This window comes from Myiozetetes cayanensis, unplaced genomic scaffold (genome assembly GCF_022539395.1).
Source record: "Myiozetetes cayanensis isolate MyiCay16 unplaced genomic scaffold, myiCay2020 scf1, whole genome shotgun sequence".
Classification (NCBI taxonomy): Eukaryota; Metazoa; Chordata; class Aves; order Passeriformes; family Tyrannidae; genus Myiozetetes; species Myiozetetes cayanensis.
Genome location: NW_026086604.1, coordinates 125,676,766 through 125,697,903, shown reverse-complemented (window position 1 = coordinate 125,697,903; position 21,138 = coordinate 125,676,766). Strand labels below are relative to the sequence as shown.

Sequence of the window (21,138 nt, the reverse complement as noted above, 5' to 3'; positions counted from 1 at the left end):
GGCATGGCATATGGCATACCAATGGCTCTATTGTCAGCAGGCCCAGGACCACAGAGGAATGAAACATTGCTGACTTTAACTCAATAGTGGTCTTGGCTAATGAGAAGGAATCCTGTGTAATTTATTCTCTTCCTGGGGAGGGCGAGAGGGAAACAAACCACAAAACCAAAGCACTATACGAATGCTTTTTTAACCGCTTACAGATTAAGAAAGAAAAAACTAGCTGTCTGATATTGACTCTGCAACATAAAACAGCATAATTCTCTAGAGTCTTCAGAACCATAATGGTAGAACTAATTTAAATTCTGGTTCTTTTTCATATAGTGGTAAAGATTGGGTGTGAGATGAATTAGCATTTAAAGTAACTCTTGTAGTCAATACTACAATCTTCAATTCACTTTTACATTGTAATTAGCCCATTGTGAGATTTTGCCCTGTTCAATAGATGCTCTGCTTAATACAAGCAAGATTTATTTTGACCTAGAATACAGCTAAATTCAGCTGTAAGAGACATAGTTTGCTGGTATAAAGTTGTAACAGCTAAATTCATGCTTGAATATATATAACTGAGTTTTAAAATACATTAAAATGTATTTTTTCAGCTGGAATAAATGGACATGATTCTAACAAAGTTATTTTTACACCCTCAGTTGTGCTGCTTTAGTCTTTTAAAGCACTGTATTTAATTTTGTGATTTGTGTCTGGAAGACATAAAAAGTGTTCGGTAAAATGTGCTAAAAAGGCACCTATATGCTCTCTTAAATAAAATTAAGAACAATCGAGAAAGAATAATAACAGTTATTGAACACTGCATGAGATTTTTTTTAAAAGAAAGTTAGACAGTCATTGGTTTGTAAAAGATTGAGAAACTATTCTAATACACATGACTGTAGCAGCTCTTTCTCATCACTAGGTCGAGCTATTTCCTCAAAATGAGAAACTGTCACTCTGCTAACACTGTTGTTACCAGAAATAGAGGTGTAGAACAAATGCAACAAAGGTCTGCAATGAAATAAATAGACTGGCAAATGTAACACTTTGCAGTGTGGAAAAGAAAATACTGCATTACCACATATACTAAGCCAATTACTTCTGTAAAGAAAAAAAATAATAATGAAAGAAAATTCTCCCCCTTTTTTCATACAAGTACACACTAAAATAAAGCTCACTTCACAGTATGTCTTTCTAATTTTGTTAAATCCAGCAGCATTGAACCCTTCAAATGTTATCTAATTATTACAGCTACTTATTCTCCTTTTTTCTTAGGAATTAATTCTGAATTCTGTGCAGAGGTAAAACATCTGTTGTTGTTACTGCTATCATATAAACAATATAATCAAATGTCTCTCCTCCTGATTCTTCCATAACTAGAAACTAACAACAGACTTCATAAAAATGGCTTTGTTTCTTTACATGTAAAGAGAAGAAAGAGAATTCTTCCTGATTCAGAAATAGAAAACCAAAAAAGAGAAGAAAACCAATTCTAAAGGAACTTAAAATGCAGTACCAATTAAAAAGGATTAAAATAATTAAATGGATGATTGCAAAGAAGAAGAGTTAGTTCTGCATTCTTACTAAACAATACCTCATCTCTTATCACAGATGCCAGATAATAATGTGGTTTCCGGTATTAATTCCAACATTTTTATTAAGCTTTTTTTTTCCCGAAGAAAAGAAACACAAGCCAACTAAAATCTTCTATCAACTCTCATAGAAATGCAGTTACACAAGAGTGATACCTTACAGCAGCATTACTTGGAGTCCTGGTTGACAACAACCCTCTGAACCTCTTTGCTTTTGACTGGTACCAGACAGGCAAATGAAATCATCTAACTGCAAGGGTTGGCTACTCCTTGATCTGTTCTGAAATATATCTCTCTTATCAGAGTTTTTATTGTTAGAGAATATATTATTTTATTTCTATTGTAGGATTTGACAGAGAAAATATTTGCACTTGCCCTAGTTGACTTTTAAGTTGCATGCATATGTAAAATAAACAGAAATAAACTTATCTATACAGAAATATATCAGTAATAAGAATAAAGAAAGATGCATTTTTCTAAAGTGCTTGAAGAAGGTTTTATGAGGCTATTTCTACAAATAAATCAGGGCCAAAAATTCAGGTATGTAAGCCTGACTACTGGCACACTGATTAGTGGGATTTATGTCCCTGCTAAGTAGCATTCCTGCAGAAAATGCCTGGGCAAGGTAATAGAGTAACCCTTGCCAAGTGCTACTTCTAAAGAGCAAAATAGACATTGTTGAGGTTTTGGTCCATCCACCATGCAGCTCTCCAGGGGAATCCCAGCAGACTTCCTAATCTGTCAGTGCTCCTGCATGCCTTCCGATCACTTCCCACAGGATTGTAATTTTCTCAGTTTCATGATATGAAAATCTCATTTTGAGGGCTGCAATACAGCCCTCAACTTACTTTGAATGGTCCCTGGCACTGTTTCATCCACAGAAATACAGATGTAGTCCAGAGCGTTCTGAAGTGGGTTTTGGGACAGGTCTGTAAACAGGATAGAAACATTGTGACAAGTGTTTTTCATGCAGAATTTCTGGAATGACCACCTAATACATTTTGTCTGATACTTCCAATCAAACTAAAAGACATTTAATTTTTTTTTAAATTCTGATAATGAAAAAATTCCCGTTATTTCAAACTTTTAAAAAATGTTCTTTTAAATTTCAAATTTTTTTAGCACGATTCAGTAGTTAATTTCTTATTCTGCCATTCAAAATATATCACTGAAGTTTTTGGCACACACTGAATACTGATTTTGAAGTTCGCAATGGCTTGTTTTAAGTCAATCATTTGTTGTAAGCAGATCTGGTTAGCACAAACAGCAGAGATTGTACAATTATTTAAATGCAGACAGTACTTCTGACTTCACTGATCAGTAATGCGTATTATTCCACTATTGGCAGTTCCACTATTGTTTGTTCAAGAAATAGAGTGAGTAAGGTTCCATATCATAATGTCAGACTTTCAGCCACATGGTGTTCCCAGACTCCTGTGCATGGAAATGAGGGGAGTTGAGAGCAGTAGCTGATCTGTGAGTGGGTTTTTATGGTTGGTCCATACTACAGAGCGGTCTCCAGAGGATGTAGATGTGAAAATGTCCAGACAACTATCTCACGAAGACCTACCTAGTGCTGAGCAGATGGATTAAGGGCCTGCTACCCTGCTTTTGCTCTGCACCTTTTGGAATCATGCACAAAACAGTCTTTATGTTGAATATGGCTGGCCCTCCTAGGTAGAGACAGATCTTATCTCTTTACTGACATGAAGACCAAAGTGACTGATTTCCTTTTAAATTAAAATACTAGAAATTCAATTTCCCTCTCATTTGTTCCCAGCCACACGTGCCAGAGGGTAAGTGATCTGAATCTCCTTGACATATGATCATGATATGATTGTGTTTCCCACCTCTGCTGGGCATTCTCAGCACTTAAGGAGTCTCCTGTAGCAGTAGTACATTTATACAGAAAAGCACTGTGGTCAAGCAGATCTGCACACCCTGGAAACAAGAGAGAGCACCAGGCCTGATTCCTCTTTCTGACCCAGAACAAGAATGGCTTTTCCCTCTATGAATCCACCCACAGGCAATGTGTTATGCAAAGCAGTGCTGAACAGTAAAAGGTGTGGAAGTATTTGCTACCACTGCATATGCAGGACAATCCTTTGCAGGGGCACATTTCCTTACTCTGAACTGTAAGAGGTTGCTTATCTATCCCTGAGTGAAGAACCCCCAAAAACAAACAAACAAAACCTGCTTGTATATGTGGTATGTAAATATCTCCATAAAATATTAAACAGCCATTGCAATGTGGCCCAAACAGTCACATTTGTTAAAACAAACTTTGTGTACCGATATTAATAGGCAAGCTGTGAGCGACTTTGGTCAAATTGCAGTACATGCCACCCTCTCTCTTTGAAATTTTCCTTTCAAACTAGCCTAACAGAGACTGAAACGGCTCAATGAACATGTCAGTATGAAAAAAGTGTAGCACTTCATGCATAAATATATGTGTATGTAATATACATGGGACACCATCCTTGACAGTGGAGCTCCTGTGATGCAAGACCAGGTTTTAGAGTTCACTGGGCAAAATGGAAGTCTTGCATTCAACTCAGACATGCTGCATTATCTGTAGTATAAGACAGGTTGAAAACTTCACTTGATCTATTTCAGAAATTAAATGCATGCACTGGAAATGGGATGGACAGTACTCCTATAAAAATGTGGTGGGGATAAAAAAAGGGAAACAAGAAGACACTTTTTTTGTTGTTTTTGTTTCGCAGCCTCTGCAATTTCCATTGTCTTTTTGTTTATTGTTGATGACAAACAAATTCCCTCCCTACAAGAAATGTGCTCAACTCACTTCTGCCTTTCTTCTATGATGTAACTAGTTAAGAAGATACCATTCACGAGGTGGTTGTAATTTTTATTTAAAGAGGGCAGCAAACTGCAGGATGGGAAAGTAGTGAGAAACCACAACCTGGAGCTATATATGGAACATGGGAGCTTCCTAAACTGGTACAAAAGCCAGAATCTCCTGCCTGACCCAAGGCCACACCTTGAGAAGTGTGTCTAGTTCTGGGTCCCTCAATTCAAGGATATCGAGGTGCTGGAGCGTGTCCAGAGAAGGGCAATGGGGTAGTGAAGGGTCTAGTGAGAAGTCATATGGGAAGTGGCTGAACGAGCTGGTGGTGTTCAATAAAAGGGCTCCGGGGAGACCTTATCGCTCTCTCCAACTACTTTGAAAGGAGGTTATTGCAAGGTGGGTGTTGGCCTCTTCTCCCAGGAAACCATTAATAGGACAAGAGGAAATGCCTCAAGGTGCACCAGGGGAGGTTCTGCTTGGACAGCAGGAAGAATTTTCTTCATGGAAAGGCTTGTAATATTGGAATGGACTGCCCAGGAGATGTGGTGGAGTTGCCGTCCCTGGAAGTGTTCAAGAAATGAGTGGATGTGACATTTAGTGTTACAGTCTAGTTGATGAGGTGGAGATTGGCCAAAGATTGGACTCAGTCACAGAATATACTGAGTAGAGAGGAACTCTACCTGGATCATATGATCCAACTCTTAAATGAATGGCTTGTATAGGGATCGAACCTGTGACCTGGGTGTTATTAGCACCATGCCTATATCAGCTGAGCTAATCTCAGGGATGTTGAAGGTCTTTTCCAACCTAAATGATTCTGTGTCACCCATCATCTAGAGAAAGAGAACTAAACAGACATGAAAATAGAAAGGACACATGCTGAGGGGGTAATTGTTTCGGAGAGAGGGGAGACAGAAGGAAAATACACAGATCTAGAGCAATTAAAAGGGAAAGCTATGGTTTGGACTGAGCCCCTACACAGGCTGGAGGAAGGACTGAGAACCAGTGGGAGGGAGGACAAACAGTGGGGCATCAAGAGCAGTGTGTGAAATTACCTCCATTTACAGAAACTCTAGGGGCCTTCAGGAGGGACCAATTCTTGTTTTCACGTACCTGCACCCAGTACTTAAACGTTCCCCCCCAAAAGAAACCCAACCAAACCCCAAAACAAACCACAACACAAATACTCTCCCTATTAACTATAGAGATCCATTAACTACCCATAGTTTGCAAAATTCTATCCTTCGGTTACATTGTAATGAAAGCCACCTTTTAAATCTGCAATCCTTCTTATTTAAGAGATTTTTCTTACGGAAAGACACCGAGAGAGAAACGTCAGAGCTGTTGGAAAGGTAGGCAGCCTTAGCACAGGGAGATAAGGAGCGATTGCAGAGGGCTCGGTATCCTAGCAACACCCCTTGCAGTTGCCTAATGGTATTTTGGAAGAGCAGCAGCTCCAGACCGGCTGAAGTGAGGGAATGAGGGGCTGGAGCGCAGCAGAGCTCCGCAGCCCGGCCTGAGCGACCAGCACAGCCGCTCCCAGGCAGGCGAGAGCAAGGTAACGCGGTGGAAGGGCAGGCGGACAGTGCCCGGGGCATTTCCCCGCCGACCGTGCCGGGGACGCACTGCTGGAGCGCCGTGCCGCTCACCGACACCCTGGGCGCCCCGGGGTCGCTCTGCGCTCCCCCGTTACTCCCGCACCCTCCCCTTCCCCCTGGCACGTTTTTTCCCCGCACCCCTCAAAGTCCTGACCGAGCCGCGGAGCGCGGCAGCCGAGCCGCTCTCCCCCGCTGCGGCCCCGACCCGGGGCACCCGCCCTCGCCCACCGCCGCCGCCGCCGCCGCCGCGCCAGGGCCTCCCCGCGCGGGAGGCGCCGGTGCTACTCGCGGCCTGGCCCGACGACGTGGCCGCGCTGCTGGCGGACGAGTGGGGTGGGAAGAACGGGCGGATTCCCGTCCCGTCCCGTCCCCGCGGAGGGAGCGAAGGAAGGAAGGAAGGAAGGAAGGAAGGAAGGACACAGCAGGCGGGGGCCGCGCGGGCGCGGGAGGGACGCGCGCGCTGCCACGCGGCGGAGCTGCCACGGCGGGAAAAGGGTTAAAGGCGCGCGTGCCGGGCCGGCCACGCCTCCCGGGCGCTCCCCGCCCAAGGAGCGGTCGGCGGGGCGGGGCGGTGCCGCTCCTCCGCCCGCCCCGGGGGCGGGGGCGCAGCGCGGCGGGCAGCGGGGCGGCCGCGGGATGGGGCTGGAGGCACCGGCAGCGGTAGCGGCACCGCGGGGCGGAGAGTCCGGCGGGTCCCGCGGCGCGCTCGCGCTCGGCCTCCTGCCCTGCGCGCGACCGGTGGGTGCCCGCGCGGCGCCGCGCGGCTGATCGCTCTGCGGGCCCCGCCGGCCTGCGAGGTGAGCGGGGAGCGGGGAGCGGGGAGCGGGCCGAGGGCGCGCCGGGCCCGGCCCGGCCGCGGGGGCAGCGCCCCGCCCGCGGGGGACGCGGAGGGAGCCGCGGGAGGGGCCTCCTCCTTTTGGGGACGGAACGGGAGAGTGCGGCCCGCGGGAGCCGGGAGAGCAGGGAACCCGCGGGTGCGGGGACAGCAGGTGCCCGGCCGCCCGCCGGGGAAGGAGGGGCGCCTCAGGAGGGGTGTCCTGGGAACAGCGGCGGTGCCGCGGAGCCCAGCGCAGGGAGCGAGGTGCCTGTGCAGGGGCACTTCCTGGGCAGACAGCCTGGGCGAAGGCTGGGCTGGGAGAGGTGTGGGAAGCCGCGGGCGCGGGCACTTGTTGCCGGGGAAGGGTGTTAGCTTTTGGAATGAGGAAGGAGGTTACCCAGTCTTCCTTCCCGTGCACCTGTGCTGTGGATTGGCACACGTCTGGTTTCAGTGCAGTTGTATACTTGGTTTGTTATTTTTTTGTAGAAAGAACAGTATTTTTTTGATGGGAAGAGTTTCTCTCCAAAGAAATGTTCACAGCACTAGATTTTTCTTTTTTTTTTTTTTTTTTTAAGTGGAAAAGTATAATCTGTGCCTAGTCGATGGGAAACTGCAGCAGCTCGCAGTAATTCTCGAGGCACGCAACTTTATGTACAATTTGTGCATATGGTTTCATTTTAGAAATATATGAATATATAAAGCACCTAGCAATAAATGTTACGTAGCAAAAGACCTTTCTCATGCATTGCACAGCTAACTACGTTTTTTTCTCCATTTTGACTTAAATTATTCTGATGTGTTGCTTGACTGTTAAGGATATGGTGGTAGAGATCAATTTCTTTGCTATTTATGCAGCTCTCAGAGGATATTTAGGTCCTGTTTCATCCTGGGGCCTCAGAGCTTCCCCCTCATTTCCTAAGTAAGGGGTACAAGAAAGAGCCAGCCGTGTATATAGTTTTAACCACATTTCTCATTATTGATTCATCAAATCTTAAAGTGATTACGGAATGATACTGGGATAAATATGTGTAAATTTAGAGTTATGTTTTGCATTCTGTAAATTTCAAAATCCCAGATTTAATGGTTGGGTGGTTGGTTGTGGTTATTTTTGTTTTGGGTTTGTTTGTTTTGTTGTTTTTTTTTTTTTTGGTTGGGGTTTTTTTGTCGAATGTGTTTCCCCTTTAAACAAGTTCAGAAAGTTACATGGTTTGAAGATTTTGTGAAAGTATTAATTTTAAAGGTGGTTGAGTTATTTCTTTATGGGCATTTGGGAATGGGGCAAGCTCCAGTATCATAGGTATTCCCTAAGTTTGCATTGTTTTGGGAAGGTGACCTTAACACGCTGTTGCAGAGTGAGAACAGTAATTTAGATTGATATGTTACGAAGTTTGTCACCAGGACTGCACAGAGGCACAGCAGGGACAGGCGGGATTCAGTCTCATCAGAGGCAGCAGCTCTTCTCCATTCTATCGCTGGAGAGGCACCAGCCCCACTGCCCAGGTGTGACATGCAGCAAGAGGAGTCACCAGGAAGGCTGTCTGAAGCAGCTCACAAGATGGAGGGGGCTAACTGCCTAGAAAATAAGGGACATATTATGGAATTAAGGAGAAAAGTATCTTGTGACTGTACAGAATTTATGGGGTGCTCAGGGGTGGGCCTAAAGGAAGGAAACAAGTACAGGAAAATAAAAGGATAAGATAAAAGGCCTGGTCAGTTGGAAACAAGTGGCTGGTCACTATGTTTGTCTGCGCCCTGCCTGTCCTCTTTGCTCATTAAGCTGCACTTCCAACTGTTTTCCTGGACAAGAGGACTCTGTGCTTCATTTATGTGCGCATACTGAGCTCTGAGTGGCAGCAATTTGAGACACACAGTAAGCAGCAGAGTAGTAGGGACCTGTGTCTGGTGTGCCAGCAACTGGAGACACTGGAGTGAGTGAGGGTGTAAATGCCAGCAGCTGGAGTGGAGACCGTGAGTCACAGAGGCTGGTGTGTCGGGAGTGCTCGTAACTGGGGACGCCGGGGTGCAGGGGTATTGTCTTGGCAAGAATGCCAGTGTGTGGTTGCTACTGAATGTCACTCAGGGCTAGCCAGTGAGTGGAATTAAGAGGCTTGGGAGCCACGTTTTGAGGCAGCTGAAAGTGTGGGACAGATGCTAGTAAGATCAGAGACTCTTCAGTTTGACAACAGAGTAGGACTCTGGGGACGCTGAGGATCTAGAGCTGGTTCCTGAAGAGGGATTGAGGGTCTGAGACCAGCTACTGGAGGTATCCACACTGTACATATGTGTGTATTCCCCACTAACAAACTTTTGTGCCGGTCAGCTAAGGACAGGAGCAGCATAAGGCCAGACCACGTTTGTGTTTGCATGAACACCTCTTTTAGCTGAGTTGATCTGTGTGGCCAGCCATGTGTATATCCTTCTTTGCATGCCTTGTCTTCAGTGGGCTGCCGGGTTCAGCAGCCCCTAACACAGATAAATGTTTTTCTGTAAGCTTGAAGACGTAGAAATCATTGACTCACAAAACTTAAATTTGGAGCCAAATCTAAAATTGCTCTTATGTTGTGGCAGACTTTGAAAACATTTGTTGGTCTGATTGATATGAATAGGGCTACTTACATGAATATCTAAATATCTATGTTTGAGCTGCCATGATAGAGCAGTGGAGCATAAATTAAATTCAAACCTATGCTTTTGTTATTGGTGGTTTTTTAAATAATGGCTTTTTTAAACTCAAGTAAAAATAGAAATATGAATAAAAATGGTGATCTTTCAGTGACCTGGTAGGGTTTGCACTTACCTTTTCCTTCTCTGAATGCCGTAGAGTCCTAGTACCACAGAATGGTTTGAGCTGGAAGGGTCCTTTAAAGACTAGTCCAACCCCCTTCCAGGAGCAGGGATATCCTTCTTAGATCAGGTTGCTTAAAACCTTGTCCAACCTGGCCTTAAATGTTTTGCCTGTCTTGCCTCTGAAAAAATCCCTGTGTTGAAAAGAGTATCAACAAAGAGTCTGAGTGGGAATGCTTATCATAACAAGAACTGACCTTCCTTTCAGACGTTTTCTGGTCATAGTGTAATGCTGTAGTATTCAGTTATTTTTGCTGTCACAATTAAGATTCTATTTATGTTAAATATCAAGATAATGTAAAAAAATCAAGATTTCTGTCCAGTTTACTGTTGGAGTTTATAAACATATGGATACACACCCACACACATTTGTAGTGATCCAGTCTGTTGGTGTAAAATTGATAGAATGATAAGCAGATTATTTTAGATTGAAAAGTGTAACTAGAGACATTTCACATCAAACATGAAGCATAGCTACCTACCTACTCTGAGAAATCCTCTTTGTATGTGAAGTACTGCCAAATCAGCTTCTGATTGACAGAGCATCCAGTGTGATGAATGCAGTTTTATTTTTTAGCATTTCCAATACATTTAGTTTTTTTCTAAAGTATCCAAGTTAACTTAATTCCATAGTTTAATAAGCTGCAGTTATTTTCCTTTTTTTCTTTCCAAGGAAGAGTAATTTTAACAGCTGTTAGAGCAGATAACTGAAATTGTATGGCAGAGACGCCTAATATTGAAAAGTAGAACAACGGAGAAAGTGCTGTAGCTACACTGTGTGCATGCATGGATTTTTATTTTTTTCCCCTTTTAATATGCTGAAGGAATGCATTGTTTTATTGTGACCATTCCCCTTTGTGTATTGCAAATTTTGAGGGGACTTTGTGGAAAGCAAAACCAAAAAACTAATAATTTTGTTACAATGGATCCTTTGCATTCTCAAAGGCTGCTCAAAATCCTTGTGTTTTCTTATCAATTTAACGGCATAAAAGAATAGAAATAAAACTGGAAACCAAGTAATTTTTTCAAGGCCTGGGTCACAAATGATTATACAGTCAATTTTATAGTTTGAGATGTGCTGTCTAAAGGCAATAATTTATTTCCACCAAGATGTAGCACTAAAGTGAGGGAAGGCAATATGTGATTAAAAAATTGTATAATGTGCTTTCACAGCTCCTTATTAACCACAGTTATAATCATGTGAATTTTATACAACCTTTACATTTCTTGATTTTTATTTTGTGCTTCAAGCTGTGTTTTTGGTTTTATTTCCTTTTCTTAGCAGTGCAGAAAGAAAAGCATTATCACATTAGAGCTGCTTCACTCTCAAATGATCTTGATCTGCATGTGTGCAGTAAATCTGATGGATTTCTGAACGTGCCGACCTAGCAACATGCACACCTGCATTCCGTCCTCTCTGCTTTTCCTTCAGGAGGGCGAAAGGACAGACAGACAGGCAGCTGGACTTTTGCGTGCGTGTTGCTGCACAGTGATTGATTCTTGCTTGCTTGGGGACAGCCTGTTTCCCATAGACTGTACAGCCAATGAGAGAAGCGGGGGAGCAGGCTAAATGAGTTGTTTTGGTGGCTGCGGCTTTGCTCTGATCGATGGTTTCTATCGATGCTCTGTACACTCCATAGTTTTCTTTTTTTGGCTCCCTAATGCACTTAATTGGGTTCTGCCTGCTGTCATTAATAATGATCCTAACGGAGGGAACATCATTGACTTGTTTGTAAGGCTCTGGCTTGAATCCAGTATATATTTAGCAGTCAATGTTTTTGTAGTTTAGTCATGAGTTATTAGAAAATATCTCCACTCTTTGCAAAGATGAAAAAACCTCAGGCCTCAACAACTTGAAATCAGTTTTCAAGTGTTTATTATATTAAAATTCACACTTGTTTTGGATGTATAAAACTCCCTTTATGCAGGCGTAGATGCTCATTTAGTTTAATAAAAAATGGTCACTCAAATCCTTTATTTTTTGAGGAGCAAGAGTGTGGCTGAAATGAAGGGGTTTTTTTATTACTGGAATACAAGTTTTTGGAGTGTAAAAGAGCCCTTAAGGCTGATGCACTTTCTTATCTTCATTTTAAAAATGGGTGTTTCTATATGAAAATTCAGATGTCACCTTACTCTTTCTTCTGAAAGTCTATGGTCAGTACTTCCTAAAAGTGTAAGGAAAACTGCCCTAATTTGGGAGTAGATTTGCTTTTATAATCTTCAAAACCTACTTGTGATTGACATCTGCTACAGAATTCTGTAATATACTTACTCCTGGAATTTTAAGAACACGTCATGACCATGCTGTGTCTTGACCTGTACATTGCTGTTAATCATCTTCTTTTAGCTCATAGAAGATTTAGGCATTACATTTCAAAGTGCAGTTTCATGGGATGAAGAGAATAAAAAAGTCGACCTATATTATAGTTTTATAAAGCTACTGCACTTCAATGTATACATCCTTATATAAATGTTGTATAAATATAATGAGTAGGATTTTTTATGTACGACCACTACTGTGATTTATTATTGTCCTTTCTAATTTTAGGATAAAGAAAATATCATAGGCCTTTTGCACTAAACTTATCAATGGAGGTACAATTTTACGTGGATATTTGCATTTGCTGTTGTGCTTAAACTTCTGTGCAAGCTCATGGGAGCTGAATCTGAGCTAGAACTCCTGAGCTAAAACTTCTCTGCTTTCAGAGATTTAGTCCTTGGTTTCTTCCTGTAGTTTTGGATTTGATTTCTGTGTTAAGTGGCTTTAAGCTTAGTGTATTTTTCATTTGTTTTTTACAGTGTCTTACCTTCAGGAGATGGCCTCTTCTAAGTCTTTGATGAACCTTCTAACCTTCACTTTTGGATCAGCAATAGGATTTTTCATCTGCTATCTTCTGTTTAGCATTATACTAGAAGAACAAGTTAAGATCCAGCCTCATGTTCTTCACAATGATCCACATGGTCAACACTCAGCAGATATTGATAACAATCAGTTGCAAGGACAAATGGATTTCAATGCAGACGCCGGACAGCATAAAGGTATTTTATTACACCTGGCTAATGAAATAATGTGCTCCCTTTTCATGTGCTGCACAATGTTGCTTTCTTCACTGCCAAGAATTTGTATGAATCATTTACTTTCCCCATGTTCAGGTTGTATCTAAAAAACAGGTAGTTTTTGAGTAGGGTCAGCTTGGATGAGAAAAATTGCACTGTAATGCATATGCTGAAGATGTTAGTAAATGATTGGTTATTTAAACATATTTAAACTCTGAACTTGGCAAGACGAGTTTGTTAGTGTTTCATATGTAACTGTAGAGCATTGTTAGGAAGAAATCTGATCTGTAGTTGCATAAAGTGTAAGCAGGAATATTTTATGGTACCAGTTTTGCAGATATCACTCTCCATGAAATATTCTTTTACATGAGTTAAAATCTTTCTGTATGTATCAAGTGAAAATGTTTCTTTGAGGGAAATGAATGCTTAGGCAGCTTAAAAAATGTTATGTTACACACCTCAGGTAACTTTGTTTATTCTGCTGGACTGTCTGCAAATAAAATGTTTTAACACAACAGTAATACTAGTTTCATAGTATCCTAACTTATTTAACCTGTTTGTTTTTTTTTTTTTACAAATAAGATTTGATTATTTCTGGATTACCATCTGCTTTGTTCTTGAAAAATATGTTGCAGTTTTAGAAATATTCATTAGGCTTTGTTAGTTAACATGAATATATATAAAAAGCTTATTAGCTTTCTGGCCTTTCTGTGTTGTAATCATTAAGCAGTGTTCACTGTGAATGGCAAAAATATTTTAAATTTTCATTAGTCCTCCAATACCATAAAGAGGTTGCTTCTGAACAGCTTTTGTATAGAAATCAAGGTTTGCTAAAGCCACATTTCTCTGAACAGATACATATTTTGATCTGACTCTTATGCTCTCCTTCATCCTGTGAAGTTGAAGTAGCTTTAAGAATTTTGGTGTCTTGGTTTTAAGTCTTGCTTGTTTCCTTCTGAAATGTAACACTGAGTTCATTAACTGTTACATTTGGAATCAAAAGCCTCTTTTCTGTCTACATGTTTTTTCTGATCTGGAAACAGAATATCTGGGGGGAGATTGCTCCTATTTCTTTTTTGCAATCGAGTCTAATACTGTTTTGCAACTTTCCTCTTTTTTTAGATGAGGATAAAAATATTGCAGAGGGACTGTATCAGAAGGTGAAAATACTGTGTTGGGTCATGACTGGACCTCAAAATCTAGAAAAGAAAGCCAAGCATGTTAAGGCCACTTGGGCCCAACGCTGTAATAAAGTACTTTTTATGAGCTCAGAAGAAAATAAAGACTTCCCAACTGTGGGCCTAGAAACCAAAGAAGGCAGAGACCAACTGTACTGGAAGACTATTAAAGCTTTTCAATATGTATATGACCATTATTTTGATGATGCAGATTGGTTTATGAAAGCAGATGATGATACCTATGTTATATTGGACAATTTGAGATGGCTTCTTTCAAAATACAGTCCAGAACAACCAATATACTTTGGCAGAAGATTTAAGCCTTATGTGAAACAGGGCTACATGAGTGGAGGAGCAGGGTATGTCCTGAGCAAAGAAGCTCTGAAGAGATTTGTTGCTGCATTTAAAACGAACAAATGCTCTCACAGTTCCTCTATTGAAGATCTAGCACTAGGAAAATGCATGGAGATCATTAATGTGGAAGCAGGAGATTCTAGGGATACAAGTGGTAGAGAAACGTTTCATCCCTTTGTTCCAGAACATCACTTAATCAGAGGATATCTACCAAAAACATTCTGGTACTGGAATTACAATTACTATCCTGCTGTAGAGGTAAGTCCTTAGGAACCTGGTACTCATTTTGTGAAGTGTATCTTATGATGTGTATGAGCATGTGATATGTTAATTAGCAGTTTAATAGCAGCTCAATATATTTTAGAAACAAAGTTTTTTTGTGACATCCTCGGATACACATGTGTGTAGATGTGTCAAATACACTAATCAACTAAAGTTGATGCTAAAGGGTTAATGTTCCAGAAGAGGTAGTGAATCTTAAACTATTATTGCTGTTTTGCTGTGTTTTGTGGACAGCAAAAAATTGTGAAACCTTTTTGACACGTTTGTCGAGTGTCACCACTAGTATTGTCCTTGCGAAGTCGCTACTCTGTTGTGTTCCCCCATATCTCACACAAAGTGTTCCCGGCATCTCCACCCAGCTTGAACTCTGCACTGCACTACCTGCCCTGCCCTCACTTATTTATTGAAGGTTGTTAAAATGTACATGTAAGTGAATTGCATTAAAAAGACTGCAGAAGAATAAACATTGCCTGGTAGGGTAGGTTTTAAATACCAACATCAGAAATGAAGTATGGAAAAGCAGAAAGCCTCTGACGTTAGTGCAAGCAGTTAGTTTTTTCACTGGCTTGATCACAGAAGCAAAAGACTTTGTCAGCTTTATTTTGAAAAGATGCTTTGGCAGATACGTCTGGTACATTTTGTTTGTCTAACATTAAGTTTTGAAGTATATGTATAACTGATGATAGTAAATTTCCTATCATTAAATCAAGTATGTCTTTGAATTCTCTCTGGATCTGTAGTCCAGGGCATGCTTTGCAGCTCTTTGTGATTATTTTGCCTTGTTGTATGTTTCAGGGTCCTGGATGCTGCTCCGATCTAGCAGTTTCATTCCACTATGTTGATTCTGTGACTATGTATCATTTGGAATATTTGATTTATCATCTTCGTCCATATGGGTATTTATATCGGTACAATCCTGATTTGTCGAAGAATCCAGAAGAGCAAAGCAAAAATGAAGCACTGGAGGACAATCAAAAGCTAAAGCAAAAGAATTCTGAGAGATAATTGAACATTGAAGAAACCAAAAAGAAGCTAGTACAATGAGTAAGAGTCTCCTCAAACTCGTGCATGAAGGTTGTGGACTGAAATTACTCCTGGCAATTCTTATTTCAAAAATCAAGTTGGCAGTACTTCCTGTCACTCTGTGTTCAATAGAATCTGGTGCTGGCTCTGACTGTTTGAGAGTGTGACCTTGGAGCCCTGCTCACAAAGATTTGGGGCCCTAAAGCTGTGAAATAGGAGATTGTTCTATTACACTAATGCCTGGAAGAATTTGTATAAAAAACATAGTGGATGGGTTCACAGATAATCATACAGTATTTCTGTTCCTTTTTCTGTTCTCCTCTCTTTCCTTTCTGTGAAGTCAGTTTTAATACTTGAAATTGGATGCTGCCCAGTCAAACACTTCATGATGGCTTTCTCCAGTGTTACCAACATCTTGAACTTAATTTGTGTATCTTCCCTGTAAGGAAGGGAGAGGCACAATAGTAAGTCTCAAGTCTGCTTTGCCTTAACAACAGACTGGTTATTATGAATAGGCAAAAATTCAAACACAAGATTAATCTGAGTTGTTTCAGAAATGGAATCCAATGCTATGAGTTACTTTTAAAAATTTTAAGCCTCTGTTGTACAAAAAACCCATGAAGTTGGATCACTATGGTTTTAAGGAGAAACCTGGAAATGTTTAAGTTGCTGAGGTGATGCAAGCTGCTTACATATTTGCCTGTGGCTTTTATTTTTCTCTTTCTCTTATTAACTCATTCTGTTGGTTGAATGGAGATAAAAATTAATCTGAGGATTTCTCAACATAAGGTAGATGATTTCTGAAATAGAAGTCTGTCTTCCATCCCACATTCTATGTAAACCAGAAAGAATAGTATCTTAGCTAAGTTACAGTGTTATTGTAACAACCTGGTTTCAGCCACTGTTATAATTAGTTTGTTTCCACTTAATTTTCACATCATTTTACTTAGAGATTGAACTTTTCAGATACAAACAAGTCCTTTCTGAAACTGCAGCAAAGCCAGTTTATTTGGCTGAAGTACTTAATTGCACTTTTCTGAACATTTTTTCTCCATTTAAAAAAATTTTTTCTGTATCTGCTTCTTGTAAGCTTTTTCAGTACAAAGCGGTAAATGATCCTTATTTTGTGCTTTCTGAAGCTGAAGTATATAGTTATTCAGGTAAGCCAGCCTGAATGCAGCAATCTTTCAAAGTGCATTAACTTTCTCCACTACTTCATAAGTATCTCTGCCTCTTAACTGGAAACGCTTTCTTGGTGTGGGACAAAATAGGTGTTTTAATTACAGAATTTTTTTCAGAGGCCAAACCTTTGTTTTATAGAGTTAACATAAAACTTTCTGGTTTTGTCCTTTTCAAATTATTGAATGGCAGTATGGGGGATGGGATTAAGTGTGACATGTAGTATGTCTTTATTCCACACTTGAACAGAAGTTTCTTCATGTTTTTATTACTTTTCACCTTCATCATATTGATGAATTTGGACATAACCTAATTACCTCCAGTCATTGTTTTGGAAAGGGCACATACTGGTAGCAGACAGCCTTAATTACTACTGCTGTCCTTCAGGATGTTCCTGGAAGAAGGTGTTACCATAAAGTACTGGAATTTTTTTTTCCAAAGGTAGTTCTAGTACAGATTGAGGTTCTATCTATTGTCCAAGATTAAAGTCATGACTTTCTTTCTGACCATTGCTCTACAGCAATGGTAATTGCTGAAACAGCTCACAGTGTTGAAATGCTGCATACATCTTCTCTGCCTGAATGTAGGCTGAATTCATATAGTATTCGTTAAACAAATAGTTCTTGCAGGGTTAAATCTGTTGGTCTTTTATAAGCAGGACTGCCTCTGAAGTACTGATAGGGACATGAGCTTTATTTTATGTTCATTGGCTTACAGAAAATTATAACTGCATTGGTTTAAAAAAGGAAAAAGTTTCTGATTTGCTCTAGTCAGATGGATGCTTGTCCAGAGGACAGTGGATGTTACCAAGCTGAGAGGGGCTTCCCTTTGTGAGCTAAATGTTTATCCCATATGCAGCACAAACCAATCATATTGTGAAATCCATATGGAATTGATAAGTCCGCTGGCATTGTTCAAACATTCAGTTAAAGTATTAAGAATACTTAAGGAAGGTATAAAATGAAATCAAGATCCCAATCTAATCTCTTTCTAAATTCAGCCCATGTAGAAGAGCTACTGAACTGCTGTACAGTTCCTTTATTCCTGATTTCTTCCTCAGTTCATCCATGGGGATTAAAAGATTTTCTACCACAACAGGCAGAACTAATCCTGCATATTTTCTGCAGATTTTTGTCATATGTTTGCCCTGTGCTGCCTTATGAAACAACATCATTTTTCTCTTCATATTCCTTGCTATCCTGACTATCCCAACACTGGCTTTCCAGTTTCATCCTGCATAAGTCTCAGGTGGACAGGAGGAAGCAGGTAGTGGGATGTTTGAGCTTCACGCAGGTTCTTTGCTGAGGTGGCAAGGTAAACCAGCCACTGCTGAGCTCATGGTGAAGCCTTTTCTCAGTAGCAGTTCTGATTCTTATCTGCTGCCCATCCGGGACTTGTAAGTTTAGCAGAGCAGGGCAGGAATATCCCTTTCCACAAAACTTACAGGACCTCAGATTGGAAAAATAAAGAGGCAAGTTCCATTTCTGAAGGGAATAAGGCTAAGGACATACTACCTTGTGGTAAGTGGGTGACCTGTCTGGAGAAACAAGTAGCCTTTTCTTCAAACGTCCATTCTTGCTTTGTTTTAAAGTGTCCTTGTGCATAGGCCTCTGAATCTGTTTCTTTTGCCTTTCTAACAGCACTGCAAAGAATTTTGTTTCTTTCCAAACAAGGTAGAAGAGTATCGGGTTTTACATTCTGTGATCATAACAGAAGCCTGTTGTTCTCTTTTGAATTTTATTGCCATAACCATGAGTTGATACCTCTGGAACAATTGGTTTGTAGACAAGATTGGAATTTGAACAGTTAGTATAATTTTCACGTAAAATACTACACTACTATTAGTAGTTTGTTATTTCACTCTCAGATCTTTGTAATTTGAGAAAGTATTTATTGAGTCTGAGCATTTTTGCAGCCCAAGGAAGGCTGTATTTCAGGTGGAGAGACTTTCTGAAGCACAGCAACATCGGCTCACTTAGGCCATGCAGGTTATTGCTCTGTGGTTTGATTTGGTTTTGTTTCTGAAAGAAGTTTCTTGATTTTATAAAATTTGAAAGCTTCTGTTGGCACTGTAGTGATTTAAATGATCCATTTAAAATTTTTGAACTGTTTTGAAATTATTAGGCGGTGGATGTGGGAATGCCCCATAGCGTGACAGAGTAATATTTTAACCTTGTATTAAGTGCTTTTTAGTTCAGAAAGAGAACGCCAAGAAGTTACCTCCTCATCACTGTTCTTAATCAGAGGAGAATATTAATCTTCATTTGCAGAAAAAGACCAATTTTAATCTTCTTTCACTCCCAATTCATTTTTGCAGTCTGTATTGGTCTTATTTAAGAGGTTACACGCTGTTGGTGTTAACATCTTCTCTCTTTTTGTGGAAGCTCTTTTCCCAGTACCTTTTGCCTTTGCCACCAAAGCAAACTTTGTTTTGCTTTGGTGGGAGGTGTATATTAAAAATTGCTTTTTCTTCACAATTCTTTTTCTTTCAATGTTGCCATTTGTTCTGTTTTGCTTTCAGAATTATAAATTTCAGTGAGTAGCTGATAGACTAGCTCTTACAAACAGTTATCTGAGCAGGGTGTTTTGCCTTTGTATGACAGAAAAGTGTGGGATATTTCTCTGCTGTACCTGCTACTGATACTGATAGTGCACGCACAGATGAAAATGGATTTCTCAATACAGGACCACTGGGAAAGGCAGTTTTGTCCTTTTTCTGTCAAAAAATTGTCTGTGGAACTCCAAAAGTGTAATTTGCTTTGTTCTACCATGCTGTATTTAAAATACTCCACAAATGTTATTAATAGTCTAAAAGAACTGAATCTTGCTGCTGGACAGTATTCTCCACTTAAAACCTGTGAATGTTTCACTTTGCAGTTATAGGTAGTCGTGTTCCTAACAGTAGATACAAGTTGGTGACTTGTCTGGAATGATCACCATAAGGATCTGTTTCTTAAATACCTTCTTTGAAGTGCCTTTGACCAATTTTTAGCATCAAAATTAAGTTGAGAATTGAATAAATAAAATAAGTTATCTCATACACAGTTCATGTCTGTCTTCATTTGCCCCTCCTGCATGCTAGCTGTGTGGTATAGCAGCACAGTTGAACCTAATAAAAACATTCTTACTTTTTTTTTTTTGGGGTGGGTATGCGAAATTAAAAACGATTCTCACATATGCTATGATTCTGTAATTCTATATTTATGCTATTAACAAATAGCAATCTACCTTCAAAACAAAGATAGTAATTTTTTTTAGGTGTTAAATAAGTGGTTTTGCAGTGCTAGTACCAGAGTCACATAAGCAGGCAGTTGTTTCTGCATTGTCCTGATTTTTCAGTGTCTCCATGTTATTACAGAGTCCTGAGTGAGCTGACTACAGCTGATACCTCAAAGATAAAGCAAAACTGCTCAAAATTAATCACCTTTGTCTTTTTTCAAATGATTTATTCTTTCAGTGACCCTCTTATTTCTGAAAAAAAAAAAACCAACCTGTTAAGATTTAAATGTTGTGCTTTCTAACCTAGATATTCATGCAGAATAGTATTCAGTGGTAAAGAATATCACACTTTGGCAGATGAGAGGTGTCTTGATGTCCAGAATGCTGGTTGTTGGTAAGGTGTAGGTGCAAGCGCAGTACAGTTGTGTGTTGTTACCTTAAGCACTGCAATAGACCCTGCTAATACTATTAACCCGAATTAATTAGCTGTGTCATTTCAAAGTGCAGGAAATGGGTGACAACCAATTAAACTGAGCTCAAAAGCTGAGATATTTCAGCTAAGGAACAAGAGCCAGTTGAACATAGGATAAAAGCTCCTCTTGAGTTTCGGGCGCAGGTTATGTTTTTATGTGATGCTGCTGTGACTTTCAAACTCTCAGGATCAAACTACACCCAGCGCATTGCAGGGCAGAGCAAAGGCTGTAGCTTCTACTCTAGACAAAAAGTGTTATGCAAGTGTGGGTTTGCTTTTCTTGCTTTTTTTGTTGTTATATTAGTATGTAACAGATGCCACCTATTTGATTACCACAAGTTGTAAGCACACTGAAATATCTTTAAAAGTGAGCTCTTGTCACCAGCTCATTTACAGAAAGCTTAACTGGCTCAAGGGGATTTTCCTAGAGTTCTTCCCTGTGCACTAGTGCCAACTAAAAGGTGATTTAGGTAAACATCTTACACCCAGGAACTGCTAAGTTTGTTCTAAGCTGCAAGGAAGATAAGCCAGTGTATTGTTCATTCTGGCTCTCGCTGCAGAATGTTTAGCAGCCTTTCTTCCATTCTGACAGTTTCACCTTCATGAGGCCCCTCCTGGAGTTCCAGAAATTTGGTGATGAGGGCCTTATTCTGACAACTATATGAGGAGTAAGAAAATCAGAGCCCTGCAGTGAACACTTCCACTGTTCCACACATAAAGAAA

The 21,138-nt window shown here is 40.5% G+C and overlaps 1 protein-coding gene across 2 annotated transcripts; it reads left to right on the top strand.

Annotated features, from left to right (window-relative positions):
* The first annotated feature begins 5,805 nt into the window (after positions 1–5,805).
* Positions 5,806–19,764, top strand: C1GALT1 (core 1 synthase, glycoprotein-N-acetylgalactosamine 3-beta-galactosyltransferase 1). 2 transcript variants are annotated; one of them, XM_050327473.1, is made up of 4 exons: positions 5,806–5,950; positions 12,451–12,690; positions 13,831–14,498; positions 15,318–19,764. In XM_050327473.1, the coding sequence occupies exons 2-4, from the start codon at positions 12,468–12,470 to the stop codon at positions 15,525–15,527; spliced, it is 1,101 nt and encodes a 366-aa protein (XP_050183430.1). In that variant the 5' UTR covers positions 5,806–5,950; positions 12,451–12,467; the 3' UTR covers positions 15,528–19,764. The 2 variants fall into 2 exon arrangements, with proteins under 2 accessions (XP_050183430.1, XP_050183437.1); XM_050327480.1 differs by lacking the exon at positions 5,806–5,950 and adding an exon at positions 6,661–6,787.
* The last annotated feature ends 1,374 nt before the right edge of the window (positions 19,765–21,138 follow it).